General features: G+C 47.6%; 1 protein-coding gene across 2 annotated transcripts in view; it reads left to right on the forward strand.

Annotated features, from left to right (window-relative positions):
- Positions 1-1001: 1001 nt before the first annotated feature.
- The window catches only part of BSN (bassoon presynaptic cytomatrix protein), a 120633-nt gene continuing 102202 nt past the window's right edge, over positions 1002-19432 (forward strand). For both annotated transcript variants that reach the window (XM_033207468.1, XM_033207458.1), the window contains exon 1: positions 1002-1387. In XM_033207468.1, the coding sequence (XP_033063359.1) occupies positions 1164-1387 (224 nt within the window). In that variant the 5' untranslated portion in view covers positions 1002-1163. The remainder of the gene's footprint in view (positions 1388-19432) is intronic.

Genomic DNA, 19432 nt, shown 5'->3' on the forward strand with positions numbered 1-19432 from the left:
TATATTCCACAACATTAGGAGAATTAAATGGGTTTGTAAAATGGGTTCAAGTTACTCAAGCCTTTCTACACAGTCATGATTTATGAAGCCAGAGATGAACTGGAATATAGGCTGCATTTCCTAGGAAATATATTCCCATAGGAAAGTACAGGCTTGTGTGAGAAGCCACCAAAGCAGACAATCCTGAGTAGTGGGCACACACCGGTTGTAAATGTGAGGCAGCGGGGAAGTAATTCGGAAAGCTCTCAGGATAATGCAGAGGCAACATTATCCTGAGAGACAGTCCTGGGATCCACAACTCCAGGCCTGAGAACCATAAACTCCTCTTCTCCATTCCCCAAGGTCACTTTCCCAGGGCTGACTGAGGTGGCCTCCCAGCTGGCTTCACGCAGCCCTGTCACACCCTCCATCTGTGCCCGGGGCGCTTCCTGAGACTCCAGTTCCTCAGCGTGAATCCCAGATGGTTCCCATCACCATCTGGATAAAGGTTCCACTCCCCAGCTGGCCTTAGAGACCCTCACAATCTGGCCCGACCACCAAGCACCCTCCCTCTCCTTCCCTCTACGACCTTGCATCTCTGAACACACTTGTTCCTCTGCCTTCCCAACTCCTATGCATCCTTTGAGCCATCCTTGGGTAGCCCCTCTCCTCTCCGAGGCCTGTCGTCACGACGTCTGCCCGCTGTGGCACTCCAGTTACCCGGAGGAGAGTTGCTATTCTCGAGTTCACCGAGGCGGAAAGCGTCCCCGACTTCAAAGCAGGGCTCAGCGCGACGTCCCCGAGGCCGCTTCTAGTGGCAGGTGCCCCTCCTCACAGGGCCCTCGCAGCGATCCCGCCGGGTCCCGCCCGGCTGCTTCTCAGCACGCGACAGCCGCGTGGGCCCTAGACAGCGCCTGCGCGGGCGCCGGCGGCCGTTTCCCAGAGACCCCGAGGCTGGCGCGTGGACACACGTCCTAGCGGGCTGGCGGGAGCGCGCACAGGGGGAGGGGGCGTATGCAGGGAAGGGGGCCGCGAGACGCGCATGCGCAGCGGCAGGCGGCGGCGCTAGCCGAGCTGGGAGATGGCGGCGGCGGCGGCGGCGCCGAGAGTGTGAGCACTGCTCGGGAGCCGCCGTCCCGGGCGCAGCGCGACCCCGACCCCGCCCGCCCGCTCGCCCGCCCGCCATGGGCAACGAGGCCAGCCTGGAGGGCGGCGCTGGCGACGGGCCGCTGCCGCCCGGAGGCGCCGGCCCCGGCCCCGGCCCCGGCCCCAGCCCCGGCGCAGGAAAGCCTCCTTCAGCACCGGCCGGCGGCGGACAGCTCCCCGCGGCGGGAGCAGCGCGGTCGACCGCTGTACCACCGGTCCCTGCTCCCGGCCCCGACCCCGGCCCCGGCCCTGGCCCGGGCAGGTAAGCGCGTGTCTCGGCGCCCGGGGGGCGGTGAGCTGCAGCCTGAGGCCGGGGCCCGGGCCCGGGCCCAGGATCCCGCGATCTAGTGTGGACAGCGAGGTTCGACGTCCGGCCGCACTTTGAACCCTGCCGGACTGGTGTGAACTGGGTGGTCGCGGGAAGCGGCCCTTCCTTTCCAGCTGCCCCGCTTTGGCGTGGCAGGATGACGAGCGCAGGGTCAGTCGGGGCCTGCAGACCGTGACTCCGTCACGAACCCCAAATTCGTTTCTCCCCAACGCTCGGGCCTGACTGCTCAGGAGGGGCTTATGTAACCTTAGCCTGGTCCCTCCGCACAGGGGAGCAATGGGATGGAAAACGTCCTCCCTGTCTGCTGGTGTCTGCATGTGTCCATTGTGCTGGGCCGGGGAAAGAGCACAATGGGAGTGGCTGTCAGGGAAGATAAGTGTCACTGGGAGGAACAGAGAGATGAAAATAGTTGAACCATGAACTTGGTGTTGGGCTTTCCTTGGGCATTTAGTGGCTGTAATCACCTTTGGGGGAAAGGAAAATTGCCCACTGGACACCAAGAGGTGCTTGTTTAGGCCCAACAATACTAATAGGATCATGTGCTTTCACCAGGGTTTAGGGAAACATTTTGGGGTGAAGCAAAAATGCTATTGAGTCATCCAGCATCAGATATGTTCTCGTTACCTTATGATTTAGATCAAACCAATGGAAAAGCTGAAACCCACACAGAATGCTTTAAACAGAACATATCTGATTAAATACTGTGAAACCAGTTTGTTTTAAATGTATACCAACCCAGGTCCTGCAAAAACAGTCAAGTGGCAGTGAAGGCTGTAAGGGAATGCCAATATATAATAAGTTGTAGACTGAAAACTCAGGAAAACTACTAAGAGATGACAGGATAAAATGGAAGGCATTATCTTTGCACCAAATAGGCTTGGGGAGTAGCAAAACCCCCAGGGGGTGGGAGGGAGGTGCTTCCAGCTCCATGTGAGTCTGCTGATATATATTGCCCTGGCTTTTCTGTGTGGGAGCACATAAACTGTGAGAATGCATAATTTTTTATTCTTTGGCTGCCCGACTATATCTCTTGTGTGTTTATTTCCTCAGAAGTCATTTTTTAGACAACAAACAGTAATGAAAAGCTCTTAAGTAGCTTGAAACCTGCGGCAGACAGGTCAGCCTGTGAGCATCCTTTTTAGAGGTGGGATTTGTCCATTTTACACTAGCTATAATAGTAATGCAGTAGGATAGCACACAGCTCTTAGCACTGCAAACACTGTCCATTTTGCTGTGTGTTGAGTTGATGTTTGGGTTTTAGCTTGAGGGAGGCTCACCCAGGCTTTAGTGTTCTCCTTCCAAGGGAAAGCTTCTGTAGCTGAATGGAAAAACACCTTGTTATTGAGAGTTCCCTGTATGGGGATTTGTCATTTCTCTTCTGATAACCAAACAAGCTGCTCTGCTTGTAGTTTATCAGATGTTGCAGAGCCAATCATACAAAATTCTGGAAAGACCTGGGCAGCTCAGATGGACTGTAAGGAGGCTGATGTCTGTTGCTCATACGCCTTTTTAGTGTTTCATTTTTACTTCATCTGTACATTCTGCTGCAGGGCAGACCCATGAACCGCTGTGGGTGAGGGGAACCATGGACTCTTGCTGGATTTAGTAGTCACACAATCTCTTACCTGGCTGTGGGCAAGGCTCATACCTGGGCCTGTGGTGCTGAGGTCCTGTGACTATCAGACTCAGGAAGTGAGAACCAGAGACCATTAGGAGGTGGGATTTACTCCTCCAGCTGATATTTAGCTTATCATAGCACCTCAGCTGAGCAGCACCTCCATGGCTTGTCTCTCCTTCAGTATCACAATGGCTTCTACTTCCTCTCACTAGAACATCTCAGGTACCTGATGCCAAATTTAGCATGTTCTCTTCTAAGATGCTACTGAACAGATTGGCCCATTGATGAGGAAAAAGCCCTGTAGATGTGCTTCTGAGCATTCAGGAAAGAGCATTAGCACAGAGACATATTTGCTTTCAGTAAGATTTTTAATTTTGGGGCAGTCAGAAACCTCCTAGAGGTGGGTAGAGGGCCAGGAAAAAGGGAGATGATTCTGGGGGAGTTAAATCCTATTGCCATATTACCTTGTCATCCCAGGCTGAATTAGTCTTTTCATCCTCATACTGAGCTGACTTGGACTCTGTGAGGAGGTGGCTCCAGCATTTGCCACTGAAAAGCCTGACTTGAATCCCATGAGTAGCAGTGCTGCCACACCCATAGTGCTGCCTCTTAGCCTGTCGGGATGATGTGGAGCTTTAGGCATTAGAGAATCCCTCAAGGAAGGTATCTCTGTTTCTGGTGTCAAGGTGGCCATGTACAATTATATAATCTGTGTCTTTTCCAAGGAGTGCTGGTTTGGGAGAAAGCTGAACTCTCCCAGGCTCCACTTTCCAAACTGTGTGCCCTGGTGTAGGCTGCATCCTCTTAAAGGAAGGGGCATCATTCACTCATTAATTCATTTACTTATGGAGATATGCCTAATGTACAGTGGAACGCACATATTGATGGGATTTTGTTTATACATACACTCATGGCACACTACGAGATCAAGACAGAACTTTATTGGTACCTCAGAAAGTACTTTTTAAAATAATTGCACGAAGGAGCCATGTAGACCAGTGGCAGCCTATCTAGTTCAAACCAGCTCTGCGGACTTGCACATGTTTTGCTATTTGCAAATTGATATCTAGTCCATCAGCTAAGGTGCATTTGTCAGCTATCAAGAGCTATCAAGCACAGTTATTGGCTTTGTGGAGAGTATGGAAAGGATATATAGTGCTTCCCTGTCCTCCAGCAACTCACAGACTGGTTGGTCAGATAGCTCTTGAAGAGCCAAATCATGGAAGAACCCTAAGAGAGACACTGTGGGCAGCTCAGTGTCTGAGAAATGTCAAATAGGCAGTGCTTATAGGGTTGTTAATTGGGAAGAGTGGAGAGGCAGAGCTAGGCTTTAGGAGAAGTAGAGATGTAAGGCTGGAAAAATGACTGGGTTAGGAGAGGTAGAGATAGAGAGAAATGGCATAAAGAATGTGGTCTACACAGGCAGGGACAGTGACCAGAGAATGAGGCTGAGGTGGGGGAAAGCCAGGGCAAAGCCAAGAGAGGCCCTTCTCCCTCACTGCCCATAGAATGCCAAATCAATGCCAAAGTCGCCTCTACTCACTTCTGGCCCATATGTTAAGGAGACAGACACCCTAAGCCAAAGGCAGCTAGGCACAGAGAACCTGGTTGTTTACTGGAAGGTGGGCAAGGCTGCTCTGAGAACCATACCCAGAATTCCTTTTTCAAAATGGATTTGTCAGGCATAGTATTTCTGGTCTGAGATTAGCCAGACTTGTTCCTTTTTTTTTTTTTTTTTTTTTTGAGACGGAGTCTCGCTCTGTTGCCCGGGCTGGAATGCAGTGGCTGGATCTCAGCTCACTGCAAGCTCCGCCTCCCAGGTTTACCGCCATTCTCCTGCCTCAGCCTCCGAGTAGCTGGGACTACAGGCGCCCGCCACCTCGCCCGACTAGTTTTTTTGTATTTTTTAGTAGAGATGGGGTTTCACCGTGTTAGCCAGGATGGTCTTGATCTCCTGACCTCGTGATCCACCCGTCTCGGCCTCCCAAAGTGCTGGGATTACAGGCTTGAGCCACCGCGCCCGGCCAACTTGTTACATTTTATCAGCCAAGTCAGCCTCTAGAAAAATCTGACACTAACTTATAAAGATAAAATGAAAGGACATCATTGCCAGGTCTGGAAATAATGCTCCTTTGTCACTTAGAGATCTTCTTTGTCCCCAGTGGCTGGATCTCACAGAGGGTATGTCATGGGGTGTGAATTAAAGTAAACTTACATCTGAATGGTGATGATGTCAAAATTTTACCCAGAGGGCAACCATTTTTGCATTTCTCCTTGGAAAGCAGGTTACTTTTGATAATACAGTTGCTCGTGGCATCATTAAGACTAATAAGGTGCTGTTGATTTAAAAAATGTAAAAATGTAATGGAGAGATTAGGAGGAGAAATACTGTCTTTTGTTTGTTTGTTTGTTTTTTGGTTTTTTTTTGAGACAGTGTTGCTCTGTCCCCCAGTCTGGAGTGCAGTGGTGCGATCTTGGGTCACTGCAACCTCTGCCTCCTGGGTTCAAGCGATTCTCCTGCCTCAGCCTCCTGAGTAGCTGGGATTACAGGTACCCACCACCACGCCCAACTAATTTTTGTATTTTTAGTAGAGACGGGGTTTCACCATGTTGGCCAGGCTGGTCTCAAACGCCTGATCTCAGGTGATCTGTCTGCCTCAGCCTCCCAAAGTGCTGGGATTATAGGCATGAGCCACTGTGCCTGGCTGAGAAATGCTATCTTAAAAACTTTTTTTATTATGGAAAATTTCAAGCATACATGAAAGTAGTGGAAATGGTCTAGTGAACTTCTCTGTTTCCATTGCTTAGCCACTGCCATCACCAACTTATGGCCAATTGAGTTTAATTTATCTCTCTCACATCCTACCCCCTACAAAAGCAAATTCCAGACATCCCAAAATTTCATCATCAGTATTTCAGTTTGTATTTCCAAGAAATAAGGGCTTTGCATGAACCTAACCACAGCACCACAGCCACATCTAAATAGGATAATGATCTCTTCTTAAACTCAGCAAATATTCAGTCAGGATTCCATTTTTCTGATTATCTTATGAATTTACTTTTACAATTGATTTGAATTGTGATCTAAACAGGGTCTACACATTGAATTTGTCTGATGCATCTCTCTAGTTTCTTTTTTTTTTTTTTTTTTTTGAGACGGAGTCTCGCTCTGCCGCCCAGGCTGGAGTGCTGTGGCCAGATCTCAACTCACTGCAAGCTCTGCCTCCCGGGTTCATGCCATTCTCCTGCCTCAGCCTCCGAGTAGCTGGGACTACAGGCGCCTGCCACCTCGCCTGGCTAATTTTTTTGTATTTTTTAGTAGAGACGGGGTTTCACCGTGTTAGCCAGGATGGTCTCGATCTCCTGACCTCGTGATCCGCCCGTCTCGGCCTCCCAAAGTGCTGGGATTACAGGCTTGAGCCACCGCGCCCGGCCGCATCTCTCTAGTTTCTTTATGTATTTTCTCTCTTTTTTTCTCCTTGCTGTTTATTTGTTTGTCATTTGTCCTGTGGTTTCTCATATTCAGGATTATGCTGATTGCATCCCTGTGGTGTTATTTAAGATGTTCCTCTGTCCCATATTTTTCTTGTATACTGGGAATTCTATCTAGAAGCTAATCAGATTCAGATTTTATTCTTTTGGTCAAGAAATTTTAGCTTTTTAAAAAATGGTTTCTTGAAGGCTTCAGACATGGAGAGGCTGAGAGTTCACTGAAAGCAGAGCCAGGGTTTGGGCTAATTGGGAGCCAAAGAACAATGCAGTGGACTACTTTTCTGTTCCTTTTCTAAAACTCTCCTTCCTCTGAGTCAGTTTGGTTCTGAGTTTAAGAAGCCTAAGCTTTCAGAGGAAAGCTTTTTTATTTTTATTTTTTTCCCAGAAAAGTCATGCCTTTGACCCCAGTTTGGGGGAGCCCTCCCTGCATATGTGAGTAGAAGACTCTTGCTAGGATTTGGGGGCTTAATAAATCTTTCCCCTTGTCACAGGTCCCGCATTTCTGAATTGGGCCCTTTCCTCTTGTTAGTTGGGGGGCGGGGTGGAGGGCCAGACCTACTGTGTGTGGGCTATGTGAGGGGAACCTGTTGCTGGAGCCTGCGGGCCATGTGCAGTAAGTTGGGGCTAACTGTAAACGTAGGTTGCAACACTGTAATAGCAGTTATAACTACCATTACTGAATGACTGCCTTATCACAGACATTCTGCTAGGTGTTATATTTCTTATTCCACCTGCTTGGCCTTTCAGCTTCTGCAGGCCTTGCCTGTCTTGGCTTTACTTACTGCCTGGGGACTAAGTTTTTAAATGATAAAATGGTGGCTAAACCCTGCATGCCTACAGCAAGGGCTGACTGTCACTTTAGGACATGAAGCCTTCTGGGTAAGCTGGGACTTGGTGGACAGTCTAACTGTGGGGGACTCCTGCTCAGTCCTTTCATTTGGTGCCAGGAGCATGTCATGCTGGTATTGATCCTGCATTTGTAGCATTTGTCCAAGCTCCTTTTCTGGAGGGACCTCTGCCATCTCCGTTCACTAGCACAGTGGTTGAAGCTGTGGAGTGAATTGGGACACTGGCCTGTGGGCTCCCGCCTGTGGTAGGGGTGATAGAATTTTGGTGTCTCATTCTCTGTGGTTCCTTCTGTACAGATTGGGCTTCTAGTGGGTGTCTGTTGTCCCCTGGCATTCTCTTGGCCCATTTGTCTTATACTTTAGGTTCTGGTCAGCTGTGCTGTGGGATGGGATACTCCCTGACTCATATGTGTTGTGCCTTGGGTTCCCAGGCTGGCCACAGGGCTGCTCTGATCTCTCCTTCCTATTCGTCTTTATGGGCCCATAGGGTTCTAAAGAGAGCTTTGCTCTAGCAGAGACCTGGTGCCCTTACTTCTTTCTAACAAGAGGGTCACATGGAGGCACATTGGAAGCCTCTAGGGAACTCTAGATCACCCCAGGATCAGATCACATCTTGAATGGCCTGGAAAGGCCTGGCTGCCCCTGAAGTGGGTGGGGCTGCTGTCAGGGCCAAAGGTGAAGAAGAGATTTTCCCTGAGGGGAAATAGAAGGGATGGCTTTTGGGTCTTGGTTCCAAACACTGAAAAGATCCAAGAGCCTCAGCAGCAAGGATCACCCCATGCAGTCCTATTTGGGACTGTCCTCTGTATACAGAGGAGCCCGAGCTCTTCAATGCCACTGGCTTGTGTGGGGAGCCAAACCTCCCAAAGATGTTGGAAGAACCACTAAGGCATTTGGGTACTTGGGATAAAGGGTAGGTGAGGAATTTCCTAATAGTTACACTGTTACATTTGTGTTTGCAGGCAGGTAACAAGGGTTACTCCCATTTAAAAAATTTTTTAAATTAATTATTTAAATTGACAAAAATTATACACTGTATATTTATTATGTACAACCTGATGTTTTGAAATATGTACATATTATGACATATTATGGAATGGCTAAGTCAAGTGAATTAACATAGTCGTGACTTAACATACTTACCATTTTTGTGGTGAGAATGCTTAAAATCTATTAGCAACAATTTATAAGAATGCAATACATTGGTGTTAGCTATAGTCACCATGCTGTACAGTAGATCTCTTGTTTTTTTTTTTTTTTTGAGACAAAGTCTCATTCTGTCACCCAGGCTGAAGTGCAGTGGTGTGATCTGGGCTCACTGCAACCTCTTCCTCTTGGGATCAAGTGATTCTCATGTCTCAGCCTCCCGAATAGCTGGGATTACAGGTGTGTGCCACCATGCCTGTCTAATTTTTGCATTTTTAGTAGAGACTGGGTTTCACCATGTTAACCAGGCTGGTCTTGAACTCCTGGCCTCAAGTTATCCATCTGCCTCAGCCTCCCAAAGTGTTGAGATTACAGGCATGAGCCAGCCACCATGCCCGGCCTAGATCTCTTGAATTTATTCCTCCTATCTAACTGAAATATCTCCTCAACCTTCCCGTATGCCTCCAACCCTGTCACCTACACTTTTTTGTGTATGGGAGTGGTTGTGGGGATTTTTTTTTTTTTTTTGAGACGGAGTCTCGCTCTGTCACCCAGGCTGAACTACAGTGGCCGGATCTCAGCTCACTGCAAGCTCCGCCTCCCGAGTTCACGCCATTCTCCTGCCTCAGCCTCCCGAGTAGCTGGGACTACAGGCGCCCGCCACCTCGCCCAGCTAGTTTTTTTGGTATTTTTTAGTAGAGACGGAGTTTCACCGTGTTAACCAGGATGGTCTTGATCTCCTGACCTTGTGATCCGCCCGTCTCGGCCTCCCAAAGTGCTGGGATTACAGGCTTGAGCCACCGCGCCCGGCCGGGGATTTTTACAGTTAGATTCTACATAGAAGTAGAACAATTTTAAAGTAAAATTTTATCCATGTATTCAGGAAACTCTGCTGAACATCTTTTGGATACCTATCCCTGGGTGAAGTGTGAGGAATAAAAGAAGGAGCACAAAATAGGCTCTGCCCTAAAGGGGCCCATGGTGTGGGGAGAGAGAACTCTTGTCCAGATCTTTAGCCTTAACTTCTTCTTCCTTAAATTAGAGATGGCTCCTGCCTTCTCTTTGTCTCACAGAGGTAAAAGAAATGAGAGTATGATTAAAAGGGGTTGCATTATTTCATGTTCTAAAATAGTAGAGCATATATTTTTATGGTATTTTACAGCTTACAAAACACATTCATAACATTCACTTATTCTGTTGGGAAGCTCCACAGGCCTAAGAGGAGCGATGTAGAAGAACAGCCAGCTAGCAGACTTTAGCAAACCAAAATGCCGAACGCTGCGGAAAACTGTGTGACTTCCCTGCCTCCTCCTCTGTGAAGATGGGAGATTTAGCAAGATGATGGGAATGGCTTTGAGGAGTGGGAAAGGGTCAGAAAGTAGGACATTTGACTAAAGGGCAGGGTAGGATGATGTGGAGGAAGAAGAATAGTGGAAGCATGCTGGCTGGGGGTTAGAAATTTAGTTTTAATCAATCATGACGTTGCCCAAACTTGGCTATGCAAATTGGGTATGTCCTTGTTTTCTTCATCTGTAAAGTGAGAGATTTAACTAGATGATCTCCATAGTCCCTTCCAGCCCCGACGGCTGATTTCTGTGAAATGTGTAAAAAGGAAGGGTGATGCTTCCCAGTGTTCTTCAGCCCCATTGAGCATAGAAAACAAGGTCTAAATCAAAAGTACATTGTGCACTTTTTAATTTACTTTGTAGCAGCTCTAAATGAAGAGACTTGCCCTTCCATTGTGCGGCAGCGATTCTTCAGAATGAACAAGATGACTGCACATTCAAACCTGGAGCCAGGGGAGGGGCTGGCTGGCAGCCTGCCTCTGGGTTGCTTCTGGTAGGCAGGGGCTCTCGAAAAGCTGATGGCCTCCTTGTGCTGGGTTGGTTGGCCAGCCAACAAGGCTCCTACCCAGACCTGCAGAGCCTGCTGCAGGTTCCCTGTTCCCAGCTGTGCTCGGCTGCTTATCTCCTGAGTGTTGTTCCACTCACTTTCTACAGGTGCTCTGGCAGCAGCCAGTGGGCCATGATTTCCAGGGGAGCTGGGGTTGGCAAATGCTTTGTGATGGGGGAGGAGGGGGCATGGGAAGGGCTAGCCTGAAAGAGACTTTAGATCTGCAGACTCCAGTTTGAGCAGACTCCTTCATTTGTAGAATGAAGAGATAGATGTGGTGCACTCTGCAGCTTCTGCAGCTGTGTGGGTTCTGTGGGCTCAGGCCAGATCTCCAATGTCAAAGTCCAGTATGTGAGGCTGCTTCCTTCCAAAGTGTGGTTTGGCTTCAGCAGGTTATATGTTTGCTCTGATATCCTTTTATTTTGAGCATTGTATCCAACCCCCAACAAATGTCAGAATGTCTGTTGTCATACTCTGTACGGGCTAGAGCTCTGCCTTGGTGTGAACACCCAAGATCAACGGCCTTTGTTTCTTCTCAGGCAGATGACTCTATTGCTGGAGAGTTCTTTTTTCCTGTTTGTCTGAAACAGGTTTCCTTACACCTCCTATCTGCTGGTCCTGGCTCTGCTCTCCAGCACCGCTGACTTATTTTTGCTCCCAGGTTTAGCAGGCACTCACTGTGCCTGCCATGTGCCAAGGCTGAGGACCCTGTGCTTACTTCCTCAGTCCTGATTTTCTTCTCTGGACTTCACTTCTCCAGCTCCTGTGGCTGCAGTGGGACTCAGACCCTTGCCAGACTGGACTGCCCTGCCCAAGGCTGTCAGTGTCCTCAAAGGACAGAGAGGACTTAGAGAACAGGGCCCAGGGCTCAGCATATCACTTGGACTATGAGTGACATAGTCTGAAGGACGTGGGGCCTTCCCTCTCACAGCATGAGAACACCCTTCCTACACCTTTATGAGAGCTTTTGGGAAGCTACGCCCACACTTATCCAGCCTCATGCCGGACATCTTCACACAAAGTCTGGAGCCTTCCATCCTGGACTTACGTAGTCCAAGTGTGAATCTGTGGAGGCTTGCATGAGTCTCTGCTGTTTTCTCTGGTTATACTTAGAGATCCTTTCTAACCTAGTGAGACTCTTTTGGAACCTGACTCTGTTCCATGAACTGGGGGTAATAACTAAGTCAATGTGCTTGTTTCAGGAACCATACTGTGAGAACTTCTCCCCTTCCTAGGGCCCTGTGAGCCTACTTTCTAAACCCCTGCATCTGATCTGGAGTGGGGTGGCCAGTGTTGGATGCTCAAGGCCAAGGCCTTGCCAGCTCAGGTTTGGAGTGATGATGGCTGAGTAGTGGGAGTAGCTGCCTGAGAACACTCATAAATGTGTAGGAAGGGTGTTCTCATGCTGCAAGAGGAAGGCCCCTTGTCCTTCAGACTATGTCACTCATAGTTCAGGTGACATGACAGCTAGGGTTGGATTGGACAGGCAACCACCCCTTGCACCCTAGCCATGGCAGCTCCTGTGCTCTGCAGAGGAAGCCCTTGTGCAGATTTGTCCTTTCCTGGTCAGCCATGTTATGCTGGCCTCTCTGTGGGGTGCACTGGCCTTTGGCTCTGTAGGATAGGTATCTCCAGGAGCAGCAAGTGCTCTGCAGATGAAAATTTCAAGCACACATAAAAGGAGAAAGGTTAAAAAAAAGAAGAAAAAAAGGAGAAAGGATGGTAGGCTGAAGTCCCTCCTGCAAACCTACCACCTAGCTTCAACAATTACTAGCATTTTGCCAGCTTGTTTTATCTATATTCCTCCACTTTTTTTTTTTTTTTTGAGACAGTCTTGCTCTGTTGCCCAGGCTAGAGTGCAGTGGCATGATCTCGGCTCACTGCAATTTCTGCCTCCCGGGTTCACGCCATTCTCCTGCCTCAACCTCCCAAGTAGCTGGGACTACAGGCACCTGCCATCATGCCATTTACTTTTTTGTATTTTTAAGTAGAGACGGGGTTTCACCATTTTATCCAGGATGGTCTCGATCTCCTGACCTTGTGATCCACCTGCCTCGGCCTCCCAAAGTGCTGGGATTACAGTGTGAGCCACCGCACTGGCCTTTTTTGGCTAGAGGATTTTCATTCAAAATAGAAATAAATCATTTCACTCATAAATAGTTTAGGATGTACTTCTAGTAGTTAGAGGGTGCTTTTCTATTTAATTCAATGGCATTATCACAACCAACAAAGTTAACTTTAATTTCTTACTGTAACCCAGTACCCAGTCCATGTTTAATTTTTCCTTATTGTTCCAAAAATGACATTTTATTTATTTATTTATTTATTTATTTATTTAAGATGGAGTCTCGCTCTGTCGCCCAGGCTGGAGTGCAGTGGTGTGATCTCGGCTCACTGCAAGCTCTGCCTCCTGAGTTCATGCCATTCTCCTGCCTCAGCCTCCCAAGTAGCTGGGACTACAGGTGCCCACCACCAGGCCCGGCTAAGTTTTTGTATTTTTAGTAGAGACAGGGTTCCACTGTGTTAGCCAGGATGGTCTCGATCTCCTGACCTTGTGATCTGCCCACCGTGGCCTCCCAAAGTGCTGGGATTACAGGCATGAGCCACCGTTCCCAGCCCTACATTTTATTTTATTTTTATTTTATTTTATTTTATTTATTTTTTTGAGATGGAGTCTCGCCCTATTGCCTAGGCTAGAGTGCAGTGATGCCATCTTGACTCACTGTAACCTCCACCTCTTGGGTTTAAGCAATTCTCCCTGCCTCAGCCTCCTGAGTAGGTGGGACTACAGGCGCACACCACCATGCCTGGCTAATTTTTGTATTTTTCACTAGAGACAGGGTTTTGTCATGTTGGCCAGGCTGGTCTTGAATTACTGACCTCAGGTGATCTGCCCACCTCGGCCTCCCAAAGTGTTGGGATTACAGGCATGAACCACTGTGCCTGGCCCCAAAAATGACATGTTGGTTTGTTCAAACAGTATCCAAACAAAGTCTACATATTGCATTTGGTTGATGTGTTCTCTTAGTTGCTAACAGTCTCCTTGCTCCTTTTGTTTTCAAATGCCATTTATTTGGTGAAGACATCAGAACATTTATCCTGCCGGGCGCGGTGGCTCAAGCCTGTAATCCCAGCACTTTGGGAGGCCGAGACGGGCGGATCACGAGGTCAGGAGATCGAGACCATCCTGGCTAACACGGTGAAACCCCGTCTCTACTAAAAATACAAAAAAAAATTAGCCGGGCGAGGTGGCGGGCGCCTGTAGTCCCAGCTACTCGGGAGGCTGAGGCAGGAGAATGGCGTGAACCCGGGAGGCGGAGCTTGCAGTGAGCTGAGATCCGGCCACTGCACTCCAGCCTGGGCGGCAGAGCCAGACTCCGTCTCAAAAAAAAAAAAAAAAAAAGAACATTTATCCTAGACAACCTCTCATTTTGGTTTTGGCTAAGCACATCCTCTTGAGGTTGTTTTACTTGCTTCCCAGTGTCCCCATATTTCCTATAAACTGGTAGTTAGATCTAGATCAGAATAGATTCAATCTTTTTGGAAAGAACTCTTCATTGGTATTGTGTACTTCCTGTTGCATCCCAGAAGGAGGCACTATGTCTGTCTCCTTGACCTGCTTTAGTGACGAAAAGATGGATCAGGCCTGGGTGCAGTGACTCATCCCTGTAATCTCAGCACTTTAGGAAGCTGGGACGGGTAGATTGCTTGAGCCCAGGAGTTTGAGACTAGCCTGGGCAACGTAGTGAGACCCCATCTCTACAAAAAATACAAGAAAATTAGCCAGGAATGATGGCACATGTCTGTGGTCCCAGCTACTCGGGAGGCTGAGGTGGGAGGATCACTTGAAACTGGGAGGTCAAGACTGCAGCGAGCTGTAATTGTACCACTGCACTCCAGCCTGGGTGACAGAGTGAGACTGTGTTTCAGGAAAAAAAAAAAAAAAGATGGATTAGAGGATTCAGGTAGTATCAATGATTAATCCATTATAAAGTCCTTATCAACTTTTTGCCTGATGAATTTGGCATTCACTAATGATCCTTAGCTAGATCCATTATTTAATAATAGGTTGCAAATTAGCTGAAATTCTTCTATAAAATTATCTGTCAACCTTTTTTTTAATGCACCAAACATTTATTAAACATTGCAGTCAATAGCAGAAACACAAGAAGGAAAAAGATACAGTCCTACCCTCAAGATGCCCTCCAAACTGGGTTGAATCTCCATGCTTGATGCTCCTTTCAATGGATTTTTAAATAATAATGTAGATATTTTTATTAACGATAATACTCATGAATGTGGTTTAAAACTTCCTTGTGGTTCCCTTTTCCCTTAGGTTATCCCTTTTCAGGGATATATAGTTCTCTGTTTTAGAGTTATTAGAAATGATTCTTCTTTGTGTGGTTATATGATTAAGAGGACATAAAATTAAGCTCTTTTTTTTCCAGTTTGTGTTTAATTTGTAAGGATTACTTTTTGATCAGTTTTCTGTTGTTACCATCATTCTGCACAATAAACCAGCCCAAACTCAATAGCTTCAAATAGCAATTTTTAAATTCTCACTCATGCATCTGCATGCTGGCTAGAATTCACTGATCTAGGCTGGGCTCCAGGCTGCAGTTGGGTCCAGGTCAGATCCGTGTGTCTCTCATCTTCCCTGGACAGCAGCAGTCTAGCTGGGGCATGTTCTTCTTATGGTGATGAGAGACACACAAGAGGGTGTGCCTAACCACACAGCACATTTCAAGCCTCTGACATTATGACACGTCTGCTAACATTCCCTTAGTCAAGCAATTCATGGTTAAACGCAAGTCAAGGGGTTGTATTGCAGTTACTATGGCTGTGTAACACGTTACCCCAAAACTTAGTAGTGGAAAACAACCATTATTCTGGTCACAGATTCTGCAGGTCAGGAATCTGGGCAGGGCACAGTAGAATGGAGCTTGTTTCTGCTTCACAATGTCTGGACCTTCGGCTGGAAGACTTGAAGGCCAGAGATTAGAATCTTCTGAAGGCTCATCCTTATATGTTTGAGAGCTGATGCTGGCTGTTAGCTGGGAGCCCCAGGGCTTCTCCATATGATTTCTCCATATGGGCTAGTTTGGGCTGCGTCACAGCATGGTTGCTGAGTTCCAAGGGTGGGGAGAAGGCAAGGTAGGGGTTGGGAGACAGGTGGAAGACCATACTGACTTTTATGATTTAGTCTTAAAAGACATGCAGTGTCACTTCTGCCGCATTCTATTTACTAACACAGTCACAAGATCCTGCCTAGGTTTAAAAGGAGGGGACATGGACTCTGTAAGAACATGTGCAACTGGAAATCTTGCTGAGACCATTTTTGGAAAATACAGTCTGCCACAGCTGGAAAAAGTATATTCTGCCTCTAGTTGGAGGACCTGCAAAGACACATGGCAAAGAAGAGAAATCGATGGAAAGTAAGGAATTGAAAACAATGGCATATACTGTACTTTTTTTAAAATTTAATTTTTTTTTTTTTTTTTTTTTTGAGGCGGAGTCTCGCTCTGTCGCCCAGGCTGGAGTGCAGTGGCCGGATCTCAGCTCACTGCAAGCTCCGCCTCCCGGGTTTACGCCATTCTCCTGCCTCAGCCTCCCGAGTAGCTGGGACTACAGGCGCCCGCCACCTCGCCCGGCTAGTTTTTGTATTTTTAGTAGAGACGGGGTTTCACTGTATTAGCCAGGAGGGTCTCGATCTCCTGACCTCGTGATCCGCCCGTCTCGGCCTCCCAAAGTGCTGGGATTACAGGCTTGAGCCACCGCGCCCGGCCTAAAATTTAATTTTTAAAAATTATATAAAGCTTTCATATGATTCCAAATAAAACAAGGTATATTGAGAGAAGTCTAATTCCATCTTGTTCCCTCTACTTTATTCTCTCTACCTTTCTGGTAAGAAACAATTTTTATCAGATTTTTCCCACTGTTTCTTTTTGCAAATTTAAGGGAAAAATATATTTGTTTACCTTTCTTTTTTATGTAAAAGGTAGCAGACTCTAAGTACTCTTCTGTACTTTGCTTTTTTCCATGTAATTAATCTTGAAGATCACCCTGTAGCAGAATATAGAAATTCTCCTGATTCCTTTTTGCATCTGCACTGTGCCTCACCATGTGGATGTGCCATGGTTTATCCATGGACATTGGGCTGTATCCAGTCTTTTGCTCTTACAAAAAGAACCACAGTGAGGAATCTGGTAAATACAGCATTTTGTAATTTTACCAGTGTGTCTGTGAGATAGTTTCCTAGAAGTAGGATTGCTGAAACAAAATGGTAAATGTATAAGTTGTTTTTCTCTGTGTTGCTAAGACCGAGGGCCAAGGGCAGAAGCAATAGTATTCAGGCATGAGAGGATGATCATGGTAGGGTGTGGGGGGTTTGCAGGACAGGGAGGTGGGAAGGGTCTGAGTAGTAAGAGTGATGAAAAGTGCTCAACTTCTGAATATATTCTGGAAATTGAGCCAGAAGGTTTGCTGAAGGGTTGACTGTGAAGAGTTGAAGAGAGGAGTCAGGAGGAGCTCTTGAGTTTTGGCCTGGGCATCTGGTGTACACAGGGAGGAGGAGGAATGGGCCTAGACCAGGAGTTTGTTCTTGGACAAGTTGTTTTTTAGAGGCACCCAAGTGAGATGTTAGGTAGGCAGCTGGGTATTCAAGTCTGGGCTGGAAAAATAAAGTAGCACTTCACCTGCAAATGCTTTAATATTAGTGCCACCTGGTTCCTACAAGTACCCTGAAAAAGAGATACGGGAGAGGAGGAAATTGGGGCAATACTAGGGTTCTAAGAGAGTGAATCAAGTGCATTCAATTAAACAAATATTTACCTTATCAAATGAAATGTTGGAAATGAAAGCACTCAGCATGAGGCCTGCCATTAAGTGCCTACTAGTTGATGTCAGGTTCCATGCCCAGGGCTGAGGATAGGAAGATGAACAGGTAGATTATGCCTTTATTTCCTACCCTAGATCATGTTTAAGTTAAACTTTATTGAGGGTATAGTCCCTGACCTCTGGGATCTCTGACTCAGTGGGGGATGCTTGGAGGGCTCAGGGGCCTACTGTGGTCCATCCTCCTCATCTTCACAGACAGCTGCTAAAACAGAATATAGAATCTGAGGCTCAGACTGGAGAGTTCACTTGAAAGGCCTGGCTCATTCTATTGGCTCTAGAATCTACAGCTAGCCAGAGATGAAGCTCAGGCCACCAGAGCCACAGAGAATAGTCTCTGACTGCAGGAAAAGTGTCACTTTGACTCTTTAGCCCTCACTCCTGTTCAATAAACTTCATGTAGCCAGGTGGAGGGTGTTGGCCTTCAGCTGGAGTGACAGTCGTGTGGGATAGGCCCCCCTTGACAGATTTTGGGTATTGGGAAGAGGGCAGGAGGGAGGGAGTTCCAGGTCTGGGGCTGCTATTCTGGGATTATGATTTGCTGTTGGGCAGCTGAGCAGAGATACCGTAATTTGACTTTGGGATGTATATTTCTCTGGACTTAGGGATCAGGATGCAGGCTGTAGCACATGAAGCTGGCTCGGAAGCTAGCAGACTGGAATAGGACTTTCTCAATGGCCAAGCACTCATCTCTGCTCCCTTCCTGTGCTGAAAGCACTTTTTGCAAATGATGGTACTTAGCACTGATTGCCTGGCAGTCTAAGATACACCACCTATAGAGCAGAGTCAGAGGGGCTTTCCTGCCAGGGCACTTTTGGGGAGCTATGATGCAGGCTAAGCCAGTGGAAGAAAGGGAGGAAGGGAGTAGACAGAACAGGGAGGCTTGATCTGATGCTCCCAACAGACCAGGTTTGCCACACTGCTTCCCTCCACCCCATCCCTTCCTCCCCAGCTTTATTAGGGTGTGTGTTGGAGCCCACCCAAGGGTCCATGCTGTCGTTAGTACTTTGCACCTATGTGGCCATTCTGTTGTTTACTTTGGTTTGAGCTGTGGAAACAGAGACTGAAGAGCAGCAGGCACCAGCCTCTGAGCTGTCCCTACTCAGGCCCCCATTTGGGAGTGAGGAGCCCTGGGAAGAGCATCCGAAGTTCCAGGGACAGATGCCAGAGCCACACAATCACCTCCTTTTCTAGATAGTAAAAAAACAAAGAAAAACCCCTACAGTCCTGAGTGTTGAGTGAGGAAAGCAAACATGTTCTCCCTGTATTCAACTTAGCCAGAGAGCCTGGTGGGGACTCTTGGGGACAACACCTCCTGTTCCAATGCCAAGACCCTGGCTCACTCCTCTGAGCCTGCCTGGTAGTGCTAATAACTTGTTTTCAGAGGCAAGAAGAAAGAGGAAACTAGAAGTTTTGCCTTTTTGGAAAGCATCCTGTGCTACCTGCAGTCCCACATGAACACTGACTCTGGGGCTCCCAGGCCTGTGAAATGGAGCAGAAGCAACCCCAGGAGTACCAGAGCTGAGCCTTCCAGCAAAGTCTGGCAGGGAACGTGGGCCTCAGTCACACTCCTTCAGCTTCCTTTTCCTTAGTCCCTACTCGTGACTCAGGAAAAAAACAAGAAGTTCAGATAGCGACATGCATTGCTTTTGAAAAGATAGTAACAGTACTTAGTAGTAACTCAGGAATTTTTAAAATACACTGCTTTTTTTTTTTTTAATTCTGTGTAGCTCTGGCCAATAGAGGGTTAAGATCACTGGTGGGATGGAAATACTAATTCCAGAGAGGTAGTGGGCATTTCCAAGCATCCCATAGCAAGTCAGGGGCAGTACAGGGAAGAGGAGCCTGGATTTCCTAGCTCCAGCCTCTGCTTGGTGAATCTCCGTGGCTAGTTTAGGATAAGAAAACTTTAGGCTGGGCGCGGTGGCTCAAGCCTGTAATCCCAGCACTTTGGGAGGCCGAGACGGGCGGATCTCGAGGTCAGGAGATTGAGACCATCCTGGCTAACATGGTGAAACCCTGTCTCTACTAAAAAAAAATACAAAAAACTAGCCGGGCGAGGTGGCGGGCCCCTGTAGTCCCAGCTAC

The sequence above is a fragment of the Trachypithecus francoisi genome, unplaced genomic scaffold (genome assembly GCF_009764315.1).
Source record: "Trachypithecus francoisi isolate TF-2019V2 unplaced genomic scaffold, Tfra_2.0 Lachesis_group0, whole genome shotgun sequence".
Classification (NCBI taxonomy): Eukaryota; Metazoa; Chordata; class Mammalia; order Primates; family Cercopithecidae; genus Trachypithecus; species Trachypithecus francoisi.